Source organism: Cynara cardunculus (assembly GCF_001531365.2).
Source record: "Cynara cardunculus var. scolymus isolate 2C chromosome LG 1, CcrdV1, whole genome shotgun sequence".
In the NCBI taxonomy this organism is placed as follows: Eukaryota; Viridiplantae; Streptophyta; class Magnoliopsida; order Asterales; family Asteraceae; genus Cynara; species Cynara cardunculus.
Genome location: NC_037528.1, coordinates 19,294,030 through 19,309,012, shown reverse-complemented (window position 1 = coordinate 19,309,012; position 14,983 = coordinate 19,294,030). Strand labels below are relative to the sequence as shown.

At 37.3% G+C, this 14,983-nt stretch overlaps 2 protein-coding genes across 2 annotated transcripts; one reads left to right on the top strand and one right to left on the bottom strand.

The window, feature by feature from the left end:
- Nucleotides 1-820: 820 nt before the first annotated feature.
- LOC112502264 (NADH dehydrogenase [ubiquinone] iron-sulfur protein 1, mitochondrial) lies at nt 821-11,537 on the top strand. Its single transcript, XM_025106135.1, has 5 exons — nt 821-1,226; nt 7,328-7,574; nt 8,425-8,719; nt 9,395-9,769; nt 10,394-11,537. The coding sequence occupies exons 1-5, from the start codon at nt 821-823 to the stop codon at nt 11,291-11,293; spliced, it is 2,223 nt and encodes a 740-aa protein (XP_024961903.1). The 3' UTR covers nt 11,294-11,537.
- Nucleotides 11,538-11,618: 81 nt separating this feature from the next.
- On the bottom strand, nt 11,619-14,732 carry LOC112502255 (DExH-box ATP-dependent RNA helicase DExH18, mitochondrial). The gene is made up of 2 exons (XM_025106125.1): nt 12,434-14,732; nt 11,619-12,302 (listed from the first exon to the last, which is right to left on the bottom strand). Exons 1-2 carry the CDS (start codon nt 14,680-14,682, stop codon nt 12,254-12,256), a joined length of 2,298 nt encoding a protein of 765 aa, XP_024961893.1. The 5' UTR covers nt 14,683-14,732; the 3' UTR covers nt 11,619-12,253.
- Between the last annotated feature and the right edge of the window lie 251 nt (nt 14,733-14,983).

Below are 14,983 nucleotides of genomic sequence, written 5' to 3'. Positions count from 1 at the left end.
CCCAAAAAAGAAAGTGTTCAAGTGAAAACAAAAACTGAAATAAAATTGTCATCACTTTAAAATTTCAATACGAATATTTAGAGGATTTGACACTTTCGTTCACCTAAAGAGAATATTTCCCGACTCAAAAGTCTAGTAAAATCGTAAACATTTAACACATTTTATGAGGTCGATACTTATGTTTCATATAATAATTACAAACGTTCGATAATATCATTATAAATCAATGAATAATTAGTTAAACAAATAAAATAGTTTATCGATTATCAAAATTGAAAGCATATAAATTTTAGCAAGATTTTTGTGTTGCATCAATACGAAGTAATTATCATCTTTGGAATTATTTTCGTAGTAATTAATAAAAAAATCACTACTAGATTAGTATTTGGTATTTAGGGGGTGTTTGAGATTGTTTATAAAAATAACTTATTGATTTATTACGGTGTGGTACCCAGTATAAGTATTTTCGAGTATTTAGATAAATAACTTATACCGATGCCAAACCGGTGATAAGAAGTTTTTAAATAAGTTAAACTCTTTTGACTTATAATAAGTTGATAAATGCTTTTATAAAAAAATATAAGTTGTTTCAAATAAACAACCCGACACCCCTAGTATTTAGTAGAGTATTTTAATGGAAAATAGAATGGGCCTAATTCAGGTCCAATCTACTTTTTAGCCAGTGTAGTACTGTGTATGGTGCACACCAGCCCTGCCCCATTTCTCCGGCCAAGAAAACGGTACAACTCCACTTCTTTACTTCAATTTTCTTTGGAAAGATTTCGTTTCTGGACACAAAGTGAGATTGAGGTGAAAACCAATGGGGTTGGGTTTGCTAGCTTCCAGAAGTCTCCGATCCTCATCGGTCAGGGTTTTGTCGACAAAGACTATCGTCAGAACCATCGTGTCCACACCGGAGCTCCACAAACCGGAAGCCGTAGCTGAGGCACCGACTGAGCCCGATCTCCCTAAGCGCACTCCTGTTGCCGGGGCTAGGGTTCATTTTCCCAATCCAGATGATGTCATCGAGGTCTTTGTGGATGGGTACCCGGTTAAGATCCCCAAGGGGATGACTGTTTTACAGGCCTGTTCGATCGCAGGTGTTGATATCCCACGGTTTTGTTACCATGATCGCCTCTCCATCGCCGGTAATTGCCGTATGTGTCTTGTGGAGGTCGAGAAGTCCCCGAAGCCCGTTGCTTCTTGTGCAATGCCTGCACTCCCAGGTTAGATTTGCACTTAAATTTTTTGGGTTGTTCTTAAAATTCTGAATGGAGGTTCGAATCTGGTACAAGTTCATTTCAATTAGCAGGACTTTTTCTGTGCTTAACAACTGTAGATATTTGTTGTAGTTGTCTCATTTAAATATGCATTGGGCCAACATTGAATTTAGGATTTCATAAATCGAAATGTAGCTATTTTTGCTGGGCTTACTGGAATCATTAACATTGTACTTCTGAAACTTGAATGCTTTGGTTTATTTTTAAAGAACAATTCCGGGAGGAGTCCGTTTGGACCTCCCTGGAGTAAAAGCTTCTACAGCCGGTTGACCAAAATGAGGATCCACAATCCATATATCTTACAACAGTATGAGTTCACTTAGAAATAAAGTAAGTGTAACTTATAAAGCTATGGTACCTGTTTTTTGTATAAGAAATTTTGCATCTTGCATTCATTTTCCCATATGCAACTCCATCGCCCTTCTTATTGTTTCTCTTTTGTTTATTTAATTCTTCTGATTGGTTGGTTTGTGGGGCTGCGGGCGGTGCTGAAATGAAGTGTTTGTTGGGTTCATCCATCACTGGATTCCAAGAACTTTGGGCAAATTGAACCTCTAATATAATTATATCATCGTCATCCTATCTAACATAGGGTGTACTTGGAACTCATGTATGGTTTAGGGATCTTTACATGTGAAACTTTGATGATCGATGTTTTATATTTTTATTTTATTTTTTGAAGTATATAAAATTTATATTATGGCAAATACTCAGGAAAACTCCTCACCTTTGGTTAGGTTTGAACCCTTGACCTTTTGGGGGGTTGGGCTCTACCGGTAACCCAGGGACTGCTGGGCCAACAACCCTTTGGTTATTGACGTTTTAATTACTTGTTGCACATTCAGATGATGGTATGATATTTGCCAAATGATTATCATTCTTGTGAAAATGCAAAAAAGTAGATAAGAAAAAACCTCAAGTTGTTGCATTTAGTGATTTTGGACAAATTTTACAAAGGTTAAAATCTTTTTACTCAACATGTTCCAACTTCGCATCTTCAACTATTGTGCTTGGCATTCAATTCTTTAGTGACCATTATACTTAAAAAAAATGCAGAAAGCACATCGTAGGTGGCAAGAACATAAAAGATGGCAACGGAGGGCTAAGCGTCAACACAACCATTTTTTAAAATCGCGGTTAGGGCTGTGATTTGATATAGCGATTGTTGGTAAAGTGGTGAAAATTTAGGTTCATATAATAAATACCATTATTTATACATATAAAGAAGTAAAGAACTTAAAATATTGTATATGAATATATGTCTAATACATATCTAGTAAAGTAAAACAAATCAAGTCCCACTCACGCAACATAGTAATAGAGTTTGTAAAGGAGCTAATTGCACTAGCGGTATATAGTGGTAAATAGCGTCGCTTATCTTGGGACCACTATTTGATCACCACTACCCGCTATAGCACCGCTAAACCACTCCTTGGTCATTGGCCCAACGGTGCCCACATTACTGATAGAGCCTGATCCCAACTTCCCTCAATGTCAATGGTTCAAGCCTCACCAAAGGCGAGGAGTTTGTTGAGTTTTGTTGTATATAAACTATTATATACTTCAAAAAACGTGCAAAAATGGACAAAAACTTAATTGTCATTGATGTAATTAGTGGTTTTGTCAAATGAAGAATTCTACTTTTCTAAATGGCAAAAAACACTATAGTTGATAAAAAAATGTGGCAAAAATAATGGTTTCTTATGCCTCTATGCATTTCTTTATGAAATAAGTTCTCAAATTTAATTTTCACATTCAATGTTTTATGCCCAACCTCAATGAGTTCTAAAGTATGTTTTATTGGTCCATAAAGAAATGCAAGGTTTGACTTGAGATTTAGTTTAAAGATAGACTTTGACCACTGATCAAAGTCTCAAAGTATGAAAGTACCTTTAATAAGAACAAAGTAAATGAAATATTTGGGGACCAAAATCAATGTTATCAATATCTTGTAACGGGAGAAAACTTATGGAAAGATAGAAATATTGCATTATTTGGGACAACCCATAATGGAAATTGTTGAAAACAAGATGTTGATAATATTGATTTTGGTCCACAGGTTTTTATCATCATTTTGTTCTTATTTCCTGGTATTTTAGATATTTGACTGATAGTCAAACTTTCTCATGAGCTAAGTCAAACGTTACATTATTTTGGGACAGAGGTAACACAATTTAAGGTATAAGGTTGTGTACGGAAACAACGAAAGTCAAAGTTATAACTTATTGATTGATGAATGCTTAAAATTCTGAAGAAACTATAGTGTCAACGAGGTGAAAATATTTGCACAGTTTTATTTTTGTCAACCAAGCGTTTAGCCATGTAGAAATTACGGTTGTTCATCTTGTAATTTAGCTAGTTACATCAACAACTGTTAAGTTCTTACAATTTTGTCCATTATGCATGTTTCTTGTCAACTACATGGTGTCTTCTTTTTTCTTTTTGCTTTTTCCAATATATAATGTCGTTTACGATAAACAAATGCAAGGTTGTACGTATTGATTTAAGATATTGAATTGTGATTAAATTTTTCTCCAAATTCAGTGCATTTCTCCTAATATGATGGTTAGTTTGCATCAAAAAGTATGATGGCTAAATTTCAAGTCACTCTAATTTCTTAGAATTTCACTTATGTTTGTTCATCATCATTGTAATTTTTCACTGTGATGCACACCATTGTGCAACGTGACATTAAGTCGACAAAGAATGCTTTGATGGTTATTGTTCAACTTTCGAGAGGTTGACTTTCCCCACTCAATGATACTGAAGTTTACAAAGAATTTGCATGCCCCTTCAACCACACTACCTTCTTGTAGCCTCTTCCTAACGGATTTATTCCCCCTTAACTGATTTAACAAAAGGTCAACAATCACGGTTTCTACAATGTGGTCTTACTAAAATTCCCCTTGACTCGTTTATCAATACCGCCAGAACTCCACGTTGTCCTCAAGGTGGAAAGAAATCCTCCAGGAATAGTCGCTATTTCTTTTTTGACTCTGGAGATTGCGATCAAAGAGAGGTAACCATATGGAGCTTTTAGAAAAATGAAAGTTGGTGGAAATGTGAAGTAGAACTCCCCCATTTCCAAAATAGCCCAAATACTTAAAAAAGAAGACTATGGATTGCCGAAAAAGTCACCTTTTGGAATAATCATCACCAAGAACCACCGACACTGATGTTTCATGATTCATTTTCATCCTTTTTTTAACTTCAACCCCTTTGTTCGTCTATTTCCTGAATTCCTTCCCTATGCTTGCCGTCGTTCTTCCAGTTTCCGGTTCCTAGCGCCGGATGGCTTCTTAATTGCCTAATTTTTTCACTTTTCTTGTGCCCGAAACCTTTTCTTCATGCTTTGCAGATTACCTTCTGCACAAGTCACCTCCAATTGCATTGATTTGAGATCTTCTATCATTTTCTTGACTAATCATCAAGATATCATGCTTTGATATCAATTGATGCACGCTATTGTGCGTTGTGACACCAAATCGACAAAGAATAGGAACAAAACAACTGCTGTGCTTGTTATGGCCTAACTTCCGAGAGGTTGGCCCCCCAATTCCACTAAACCGGAGTTTACAAAGAATTTGCTTGCCACTACAACCACATTACCTCCTAACCGGCTTAACAAATAGTCAACAATCACGACTGTTACAAAGCGATTTTACTAAAATGCTGCTTGACCACATGTTTGCCACATTACCTTTGACATATGCTGCATGTACACAATTAAAAATGTTCTTGTTTGATACTAAATGCCTCTTTGATCTTTAGTGCGTTGTAACAATTGTGTTTCGTTTGTTTGTCAGATTCCATTTTAGTGATAAATTGTCAAAATGATTTACGTGAAAATATATGGTTTTCTTGGGCGTTGAAGTAAACAACACAAAATCAATAGAGCATCTGGATCAGATCTGAATTGTGGTACCATTCTGATGTATTTTTATTGGTGAATGCCATCATCTTGATACTTTAATAGTGAATAAATATGTTTCTGAACTTAGATATATTACCAAGTTCATGTGCATTTAGGGTTTTTTGTGTGTGCATATCATGGTTTCGACTCTTGTGAGGGTTTTCCATGATTTGTTGTGGTCAAATTCAGCATAGCTACTATCATGGTTTATTACAGCGTTGGCTATACGTAGATGGTGATTGACGTCCCTCTTGCCTTGAGGGTGGGTACTATGGTGATTGACAAATGAGACATGACTTCCCATGGCATCTCAATTCTCATGTCGTGGGCTCAAATTTAGCCCCAAAAAAGAAAATCAGATGAAGATGACTTATTACAGTTTGCTATTTTTTTATTTTTCTTTTTGCAATCTGCAGTTTATAATATATTATGGACTAGTATTATTACAAGTCACTATTTATTAAGGTACACCATCATCTATGTAGCACATAACAATTTTGATTTTCTAAGTACTGATCTACTCTAATGTTATTTTGATTTGATTTTAGCATCCAATATTTTATATTTGAGATCAAATGATGGTACTAAATTTAATGCCAAGGTGTACCTACATAGCAATAAGCCAATAACACATAGGGAACATAGTCATTAATTACCAAAGGGCCTTTGGCCTAGCGGTATGCGAGTCTTTGGCCGTCTAGGAAGTCAGGAGTTCAAACTCACGTGAGGAGGGTGTGTGAGTTTATTTGTTCTATTTGCCGTATATAAATATTATATACTTCAAAAAAACATAGTCGTTAATTTTTTATATGGATGACGTGGTGGGAGTAGTATTGACATGCCTTCCTGGCGATTGGCTACTGTCATGTCTTGAGCATGCTGTTTCGTTTGTCATTATCCCATCATCCCAGAAGAACTCTTATCTTCTAGTTCCATCTGCTCTATTTTTGCAGTTCTCTCATGACTCGTTCTTTTCTGCTGTCGATTGGTTCTTATTTTTTTCGCCTTTAAAAGTTATGCAAGTTATACCATGAAAAATTCACAATTGGGTTACTACAGAAATCTGAAAGTCTTAATTAACCAAACAAATTAGGGATATTTTATCATTATTATAAAAAAACTAAAAGTAACAAACACTAGTTATATGTATTCTAATTAGGGATGACTTCTTTTTTCTTGAAGTAGCAAGGAAGGACAGAAATGAACCTGACCGCATAATCCTGCCTTGGGGTGCTGTCCATCTGATCCTATTCCTATCATTTAATAGATGAATTTAGGATTATGACTTCATTATTTGATACCTACAATTGCTTGAGAAAATGTCAAATCATTTTGAAAAGTTTGATGCCAATATGGTATCAGATATAGTTCACCAACATGAGACTCGGCCAGGTGATACAAATCATGATTGGACAATGATCTTAAAGGTTTATTTTTTATGTCTTCATCTATGAGGATTTGTATATCTACTATGTTGCATGGGTTCAGCCACTGTCGGCGATAGTATGGCACTGTGCAACTTTTGGATGCCTGAGTGTGGCAGTTGCTATGCTGCTGTGCCATCCCTGTGATTTTGTTGACTTATATGGTTGGTAGATGTGGTCTGTGGCACAAGGAGGGTCAGCTTTTGAGAGGCAGAGCAATGCAAGATCGAAGAAGATGGAGGGAAGAAAGAGGTAGGTTCCCGAGAGGGTGGCGGGGAGACCATATTCTGGAAGGCAGCAAGATCCTTGACTAGATATTTATAATAAAATATTAAATGTTATTACTTCAAAGTATTTAAATACATCTAGAAACCTGAACTGTTGGAATGATGTTAAATAGACATCCTGCTGCTTTTTATTCTGCATTAGAAAACAGTATTTCATTTAAGGATCATTTCTTTTTGAAGCATGAAATATGTGGTCGTATAAATAATATTTACTCGATAATTGAATATTTCCTCACCTGTTAAGATTTGAGAACTCCTCGTTTCTCGAACCACACATCTGCATTGTCACATCTAATCCCATGAAACATGTACGATCTACTTGAACTTCTTTTCTTTGTTTAAAACTGGATGTGAACGTGCTTTCATACTTATTCCATTTGGGTATGCATCTCTCCTAATGAATTTGAAAGTTTTTGCTTATAGGGATGAAAATAAAGACCGATACACCAGTGGCAAAAAAGGCACGTGAAGGAGTGATGGAGTTCCTTCTGATGAATCATCCACTGGATTGCCCAATTTGTGATCAGGGTGGGGAATGTGACCTTCAGGATCAGTCTATGGCTTTTGGATCTGATAGAGGCCGTTTTACTGAAACGAAGAGATCTGTTGTTGATAAGAATCTTGGTCCTTTGGTCAAGACGGTAATGACACGGTGCATCCAATGTACCAGGTATGCATCACTATCACTTGTTATAGAATTTTACTTGGAAGTTAACAAAGCTGTAATGTGCATGTTTTTTTGGGAATCTTTATGTCTTTTGATGTCCCTGCTCCCTATCGCAATCAGATTCCTGATTATTTGTCTACATACCCTTTTCTGATGTTCTTAAACAGCCAATATGATTATCATAGGCTTTTTTAGTTGTTATTCTTAGGTGCTTCTTGTGCTAAATGATGAATAAGTTTAAAAAATCTGAATGATTCTTGTGTGCTTATTTGAAACAATTATTTCAATTATCAGTTGCTAATTGAAGTGATGGGGACACTTAACTCTCATGTGGCTGATAAGTGTCCTTAACTAACCAAAGTGATGGGGAGCTAAACACCTAGGTGGTTGCTTAAGAGGTTCTTAGCGGTGATATTTAGAACATTGATCTTTTTGGAAATACATCCGTTATATGTATGGACTCCAATCATCGTCACCCTTCTTTTCCAACCAGCAAGTGAACATATTATCGGATTGATTTATTTCATCGTCATGCTTTGGCTGGTTGAATGTTTTTTCTAGCTACTACGATAAATTAATTTGTGAATCTCCCATACATATGAATTATATGTATGAACTCCATTCATCGCCACCCCTTCTTTTCCACCCAGCCAGTGAACATATATCATCAAATTGATTTATTTCATCGTCATACTTTGGCTGGTTGAATGTTTTTTTAGCTACTATGATAAATTAATCTATGAATTTCTCATACCTATGAATAATATGATAAGATATTTTTGTTTGCTGCATTGGTAGCTACTGCTCCGCATCAATTTTCAAGCTGCTAACATACTCGGGTTTTGTTGTCCAGATGTGTCAGGTTTGCAAGTGAAATAGCAGGAGTGCAAGATCTTGGCATGTTGGGGCGTGGAAGTGGAGAAGAAATTGGCACCTATGTTGAAAAACTCATGACCAGTGAACTTTCAGGGAATGTAATTGATATTTGTCCTGTGGGAGCACTCACCTCGAAGCCATTTGCTTTTAAAGCTCGGAACTGGGAGTTGAAAGGCACCGAGAGCATTGACGTTACAGATGCCGTTGGTTCTAACATTCGTATTGATAGTAGAGGTCCAGAAGTGATGCGCATTGTACCGCGGTTAAATGAGGTACCATCTTCTTCCATCTTTCTGTATATTAGCTTCTACATTATATTAGCTCATCCTATGGTTGATTAAGAGCAAATTACAGAAACTGTTGTATCAATTGTCTTGAGTATGTTTGTTATGATCTTGAATTAAATCATTGTCACCCACCAGAATCGTAATTCTCACACAGCCCTCTTAGACCCATATGTTTTTGTTTGGTTCATCATCAGCTGATGAATCAAGAACTTGTTGAAACTCTGGCAGTTTTTCAGCGTCAAAACATGCCCCAAAAAGACGAAAAGATCAGACATAGTCTTCTTGAAAAAGAGTGGAGGGAGGAGAGAGAAACTTCATAGTTTTTCTACTATTAACAAATTAAAATGCTTAATTCTTATAATGGACCTTACTTTAATGGAAAATATATGAAGGCTTTACTTTTGGCAATTCACTCGTTTATTTTAAGCTATGGATATGTTTTTTGGGACTTAATGATAAATTAAAATCTGATTAAAATTTAGAAAGGCTCTTAGCTTTGGATAGCCTCCAACCAATATTTTGTAGCTGCCATGATTTGCTTGCCATCTGAGGGAAGAGTCTAAGGGTTTTAGTTTTAAGTTGGTGTCGTTCCATCAGTTTTCAAAATTCATTCAATCAATCTGAAATATTACTTATTGACTTCTACTTGACCCGACACAGGACATTAATGAGGAATGGATATCAGACAAAACACGTTACTGTTATGACGGGTTGAAGAGACAAAGACTAAATGACCCGATGATTCGTGGTGCTGATGGACGKTTTAAGCCTGTGAGCTGGCGTGATGCTCTTGCTGTGGTGGCGGAGGTCATCCACCAAGTTAAACCTGAGGAAATTGTTGGAGTTGCTGGTAAACTCTGTGATGCAGAATCTATGATCTTGCTAAAAGACTTTTTAAACAAAATGGGGTCCAACAATGTATGGTGTGAAGGAAATGCCAAGAACACGAATGCAGATTTACGCTCGGGATATCTTTTAAATAGCAGTATAAGTGGATTGGAGAAAGCTGATTGTTTTCTTCTAGTTGGTACCCAGGTAATGTTCTTCAAATTTGTAAAATATAACTGCCAAGTATAAATATTCTGAGAAACTGGGAACCAACTATTTCGTATATTATTCATGATGAATAACCCATTTTTGTCATTCATTATATCATGCATTTTATCATGAATTTTCTATCACGACATTCATCATGAATAAAATATGAATAGTTGGTTGGTCTCTAGGTTCTCAAAATATTTTCATTTGAACCTACCCCTATACCCACACACATGTATATCAGTATATGTATAGAGAGGTTTCCAAAAAAATAAAAAATTGAGGAATACCGTAGTTTCCGTTAATCTATACGACATGCACATGTGGTTATAAGTAATTGAAGATGTTTTCTGGTTTCTATGCACATGTGCATAATACTGGAAAAATTACTGACAAATTACTTGTAAGCACATGTGCATAACGTACAGATGATTACTAGGGCGTTTCTCAGTTTTTCATATTTTTGTGGCTTTCTTCTGAACCTGACCCTATATATTATATTAAAACTCAATGAATCCGATGTTAGCTTCCGTTTTTTATGAGGTATTTACTTGCCCTTAAATTGTTCAATTTTTATGCAAGTTTCAAATACCGAACTTGGTTTTTGTGTTTAAATGCCAGCCAAGGGTGGAAGCTGCTATGGTAAACGCCAGAATCCGCAAAACAGTTCGAGCTAACCAAGCCAAGGTTGGTTACATTGGCCCTCCTGCTGATTTCAACTATGATCATCAGCATCTTGGCACAGGCCCTGAAACCCTAGTTGAAATAGCCGAGGGCCGCCATTCCTTCAGCTCGGCACTCTCAACTGCCAAAAACCCCACCATCATAATTGGCGCCGGTATCTTTGAAAGGGAAGATAAAGATGCCATTTTCTCAGCTGTTCAAACCATCGCCTCCAAACACGAAAACCTCGTCAGACCTGACTGGAATGGAATCAACGTTTTGCTCCTTAACGCCGCCCAAGCCGCTGCACTAGACCTTGGACTCGTGCCTGAATCTGACACCAGCATCGAATCTGCAAAATTCGTGTATTTAATGGGTGCCGATGATGTCAACTTGGATAAGCTCCCAAAGGACGCCTTTGTTGTGTATCAGGGCCACCATGGCGATAAAGGTGTTTATCGTGCAAATGTGATCCTTCCAGCAGCAGCGTTCAGCGAGAAAGAAGGGACATACGAAAATACAGAAGGGTGTGCTCAGCAAACAGTGCCAGCAGTCCCCACTGTCGGTGATGCTAGAGAAGATTGGAAGATTATTAGAGCTCTTTCTGAGGTTTCTGGGGTTAGACTACCTTATGATACAATTACTGCTGTGCGGTCACGAATAAGAACTGTGGCACCAAACCTGTTGCGTTTGGATGAGAGGGAACCAGCGACATTTTCTGTGTCGCTGAAACCCGAGAGCGGTAGCAAGGTGAGTAAAACGCCATTTGGGGTTACGATTGAGAACTTCTATATGACCGATGCCATCACAAGGGCATCAAAGATTATGGCACAATGCAGTGCTTTGTTGAAGAAGTGAGTGATCCTTGGAGCCTGTAATAAAGTTACCATTTTTGCTCTTCGAAATTCTTGAAGAAAAGAATTGTAGAAATTGTGATGCAATTGCCATACTAGAGTTTTATGCTCATAAATGGCAGCTTTGACATTGATTCATGGGTTTGTAATCTTTGTAATTTTTAGAGTATTTTGTTTTGGGATTTGAGCAAATGTAATGCTTTTTTTTTTGGATTATTGCAACAAAAAGATGTGAAAGATTTTGTTTACTCTTGATGTATTCTTCTCTTATTTGTGTTGGAAACACAGATCATGTTGATTGAAAATTTACATATTCTCATAGAGCTGTCAAATTATGGCATGATTCTTGATTACACTAAAAAATGTCACATCAAAACAAACCGATGTCACTAGATTAGAATTGAACATTACAATTAAATAAGACGTAAGACAAACTTCATTATGTTGCAATGTATTTTGGCCTTCAAAGATCCATCATTCTTTGCTGCTATAGCGATTGATCTTCAACCCTTCGAGTAAACACATGAAACAGGTCTAATCGGTCCCTTGGTCATGACTCATCCTGACCTTTCAACTTTAACTAACCAGATTCGAATCAAATAGTCGAACAATTATACAGTCTCATATTGGAGGTTTCAAGAGGCTTCAAAACTGCAGACATTTGTAATGGTCTTTGTAAAAAACAACTCTTCCAAGTATACGGATTACAAATTTCAATCTGTCTGCTAAAACAGGATGAAACACCATTTCCCACTCCCATTACAAGAAGGGCTGTTTCTAAATCTATTCTTTTGGCAACAAAGAATAACTGAAAATTTAAGCATCTCAGGCTGGTTTATGGAGAAGAAAAGGTTGGCTCCAAAAGGGTTACTTGCAAACTTGCTTTCTTACCTGACTTCTTTTGTGCACATCTTGACCACATTAATTGTTCAGTGAATAGGGTGCATCCAGCATATGGTCCTTCCTATGCACTTACCTTCTCTACAGATTCTGAATCTTTTTCTTGCCTTTTCCTGCAACAAAATGATGCAAAAACAACAAAAATGTGTTATTTGGTCGAAGTTGCACCACTGATGCCCTCAAAAGGATTTCTAAAATGTTCACAACATGATATTAAAGAAAGAATCACATTGTAAGAACTTACTTCTCTTGCAGCTTAACCAATGATCTGGGCCTCTGATAACCATCTGCATTATCATTGCGTTTCTTCCCAGGATTTCTTGATTCTGGTTTCCAGCTAGCTTTGATGAGCGATTCACCCAATAATTCAGCAATATCAGTTGCCATAGTCTCAGCCTTCTTAACATAGGGAAAGGTTTCCTCCTTGAAGTGGTTAGCCAGCCATAAATACATAGACACAACCTGATGCTTAGTCTCAAGATCCAACAGTTCTGTATCATTTCTGGCAGAAGCTGTCGGCATGCCCATGGCTAAACTAACAGGCACATTTTGAGAATATGATTGAGCAAATCTTGCAAGATGATACATTGCTTTAGGATCCCTAATATTCACCGGAGCAAAACAGAAGTTAAAACGGTCTTCTAGAGAGAGCCCCTGAACTTTCTCCAACATATTAGCAACCTTTTTTATGTGTTCATGTTTACACAAGAAGTAAGATCCATCCAAACGGCAATTTTCCCCAAACTTCTGAAGTAGTTGGGCAAAGGTAATATCTGAAATTTGCCCAGCAAATAACTCAACCTGCTCAAAATATGGGAAGAGGCCTATTTTCTTAACTTCATCAAAAGGTTTCTGTAAGCACTCTATCAAGTAATCCAAATCATCTTGCTGCAAAGTGGTCGTAAGCCCATCAGGATAGATACTTCCTCTTCGACCAGCTCGGCCAGCAATCTGCTTCACCTGTGATGCTGGAACAGGTACAATTTTATCACCATTATACTTAGAAAGACTATAAAAAACTACCCTTCTTATATTGAGGTTTAACCCCATTCCCACAGCATCGCTTGCAACCAAGATATCATACTCGTTGCCCTGTTCATTAAACAAGTTAGCTTGGTGCCTACGAGTTTCTGGCGGCAATGCACCATAAATAACACAACACTTATGACTTGTGTGCTTTTCAATAGCTACTTTCACTTCAAAAATCTCCCTTCTTGAAAATGCAACAACACAATCTCCAGAACGAACGTTTCTGATGTCTCCTAACAGAGTCTTGGCTTCAACCACTAACGGTTTGAACCTTCCATAATGGTTCTCGATCAATTCATCTCCAGTTTCTGCACATATCTTCCTAACAATATTCAGCACACTCGGATCCCCACATAAATGTATCTCATCAGCCTGCAAACCAAGAAAAGCTCTGGTCCATGCGTACCCTCTATACACATCTGACATCATTTGAATCTCATCAATAATGGCAACATCATACAACTCCTCTGTCGAAACCATTTCAACAGTGCAAGCAGTATGATTCCCAAAAGGAACATGCTTCTTTTCCTGCCCTGTAAGTAGACTACAGTAGACACCTAGTGAGTTTACCTTATCAAAAACTTCCATAGCCAAAAGCCGAAGAGGACTACAATAGATCCCCTTTTTTGCTTCCATAAATCTTTGCAAAGCATTATAGGTTTTGCCACTATTGGTTGGGCCACAATGATATATTATCTTACGCTTAATAGCTCTAGCAAAGGGGAACCATGTCTCAGGTTTTGTTAGGTCTGCAGATGAAATCATGGCCCTAAACTTCTTAATCTCATCAGGAAACTCTTCTAAACAATACTCAACAAATACAGGAAAAAGAAATCGATCTGCTTCATTACCAGGACCCAGAGACACCAAGTAATCAACAATATCACGATCAGATTTCTTAAAGAAGAAGTGTTGAAATTTACTAGCAGCAGTTGGGAAAAAAGAAGCACTAATGTAAATGGCTAGAGCCTGATTTGAAGCCCAACCAGACCTTGCAAAACTCCCAAAAATTTCTCTAAGTGTCTCCTTTTCCTGGTGCCCCAACTTGCTCGCAATCGGGCCATCTCGAAGGCTACGATAAATTTGTGCAGGATCAAGAGCTGCAACATGTGAAAATACCTCGCTTGTTGAAGCAGATTCATGATCCTCGGTTTTATTATCGCCACCACGTTCTGATAAAATAGACTCTGTAGATTCTAAGCAGGAGCTCGGACTTCCGATTTCACCCGGTGTACTATACCATCTGTTGTTGGAATTATGAACCCTAAAATCTAAACTAAAGGATGGAAATTTATTCAAGTAGGGGTGACTAAAACAACGAGATTGGTGCATTTGTGTGGAAAGACTAGAAAATTGATTGGAAGATGAAGCAAGGCGATTAGAGGATGATACATAGCGTCGCTTAGAAAGCTTAAATTGTGAAGAACATATACGTAGAAGGCGTGTTGCAGGATTTCTTGCCATTGAAATGGAATAACAATAGCATTACATGATATGATAAAAAGGTGGAAGAAGAAGAAGGCAGTGGTGAATAGAGGGAAGGGAATGGAGAAACAAGAACCCTAAATGGGTCGGTTGAGTAAAGCCTTATTACAAGATTGGAGTTTCGGTTCAGGTTTGATCGGATTTGTTTCGAACCCTTTGTTTTTCACGATTTAACGGTTTTTTTCATTAACCTCGTTATCCAACCCGCTACGCGAATCGATTAATCCCAGGACCACCACCTGTTTTGCAGATAGCCCGGAGTCATCGCATTTGAACCTCC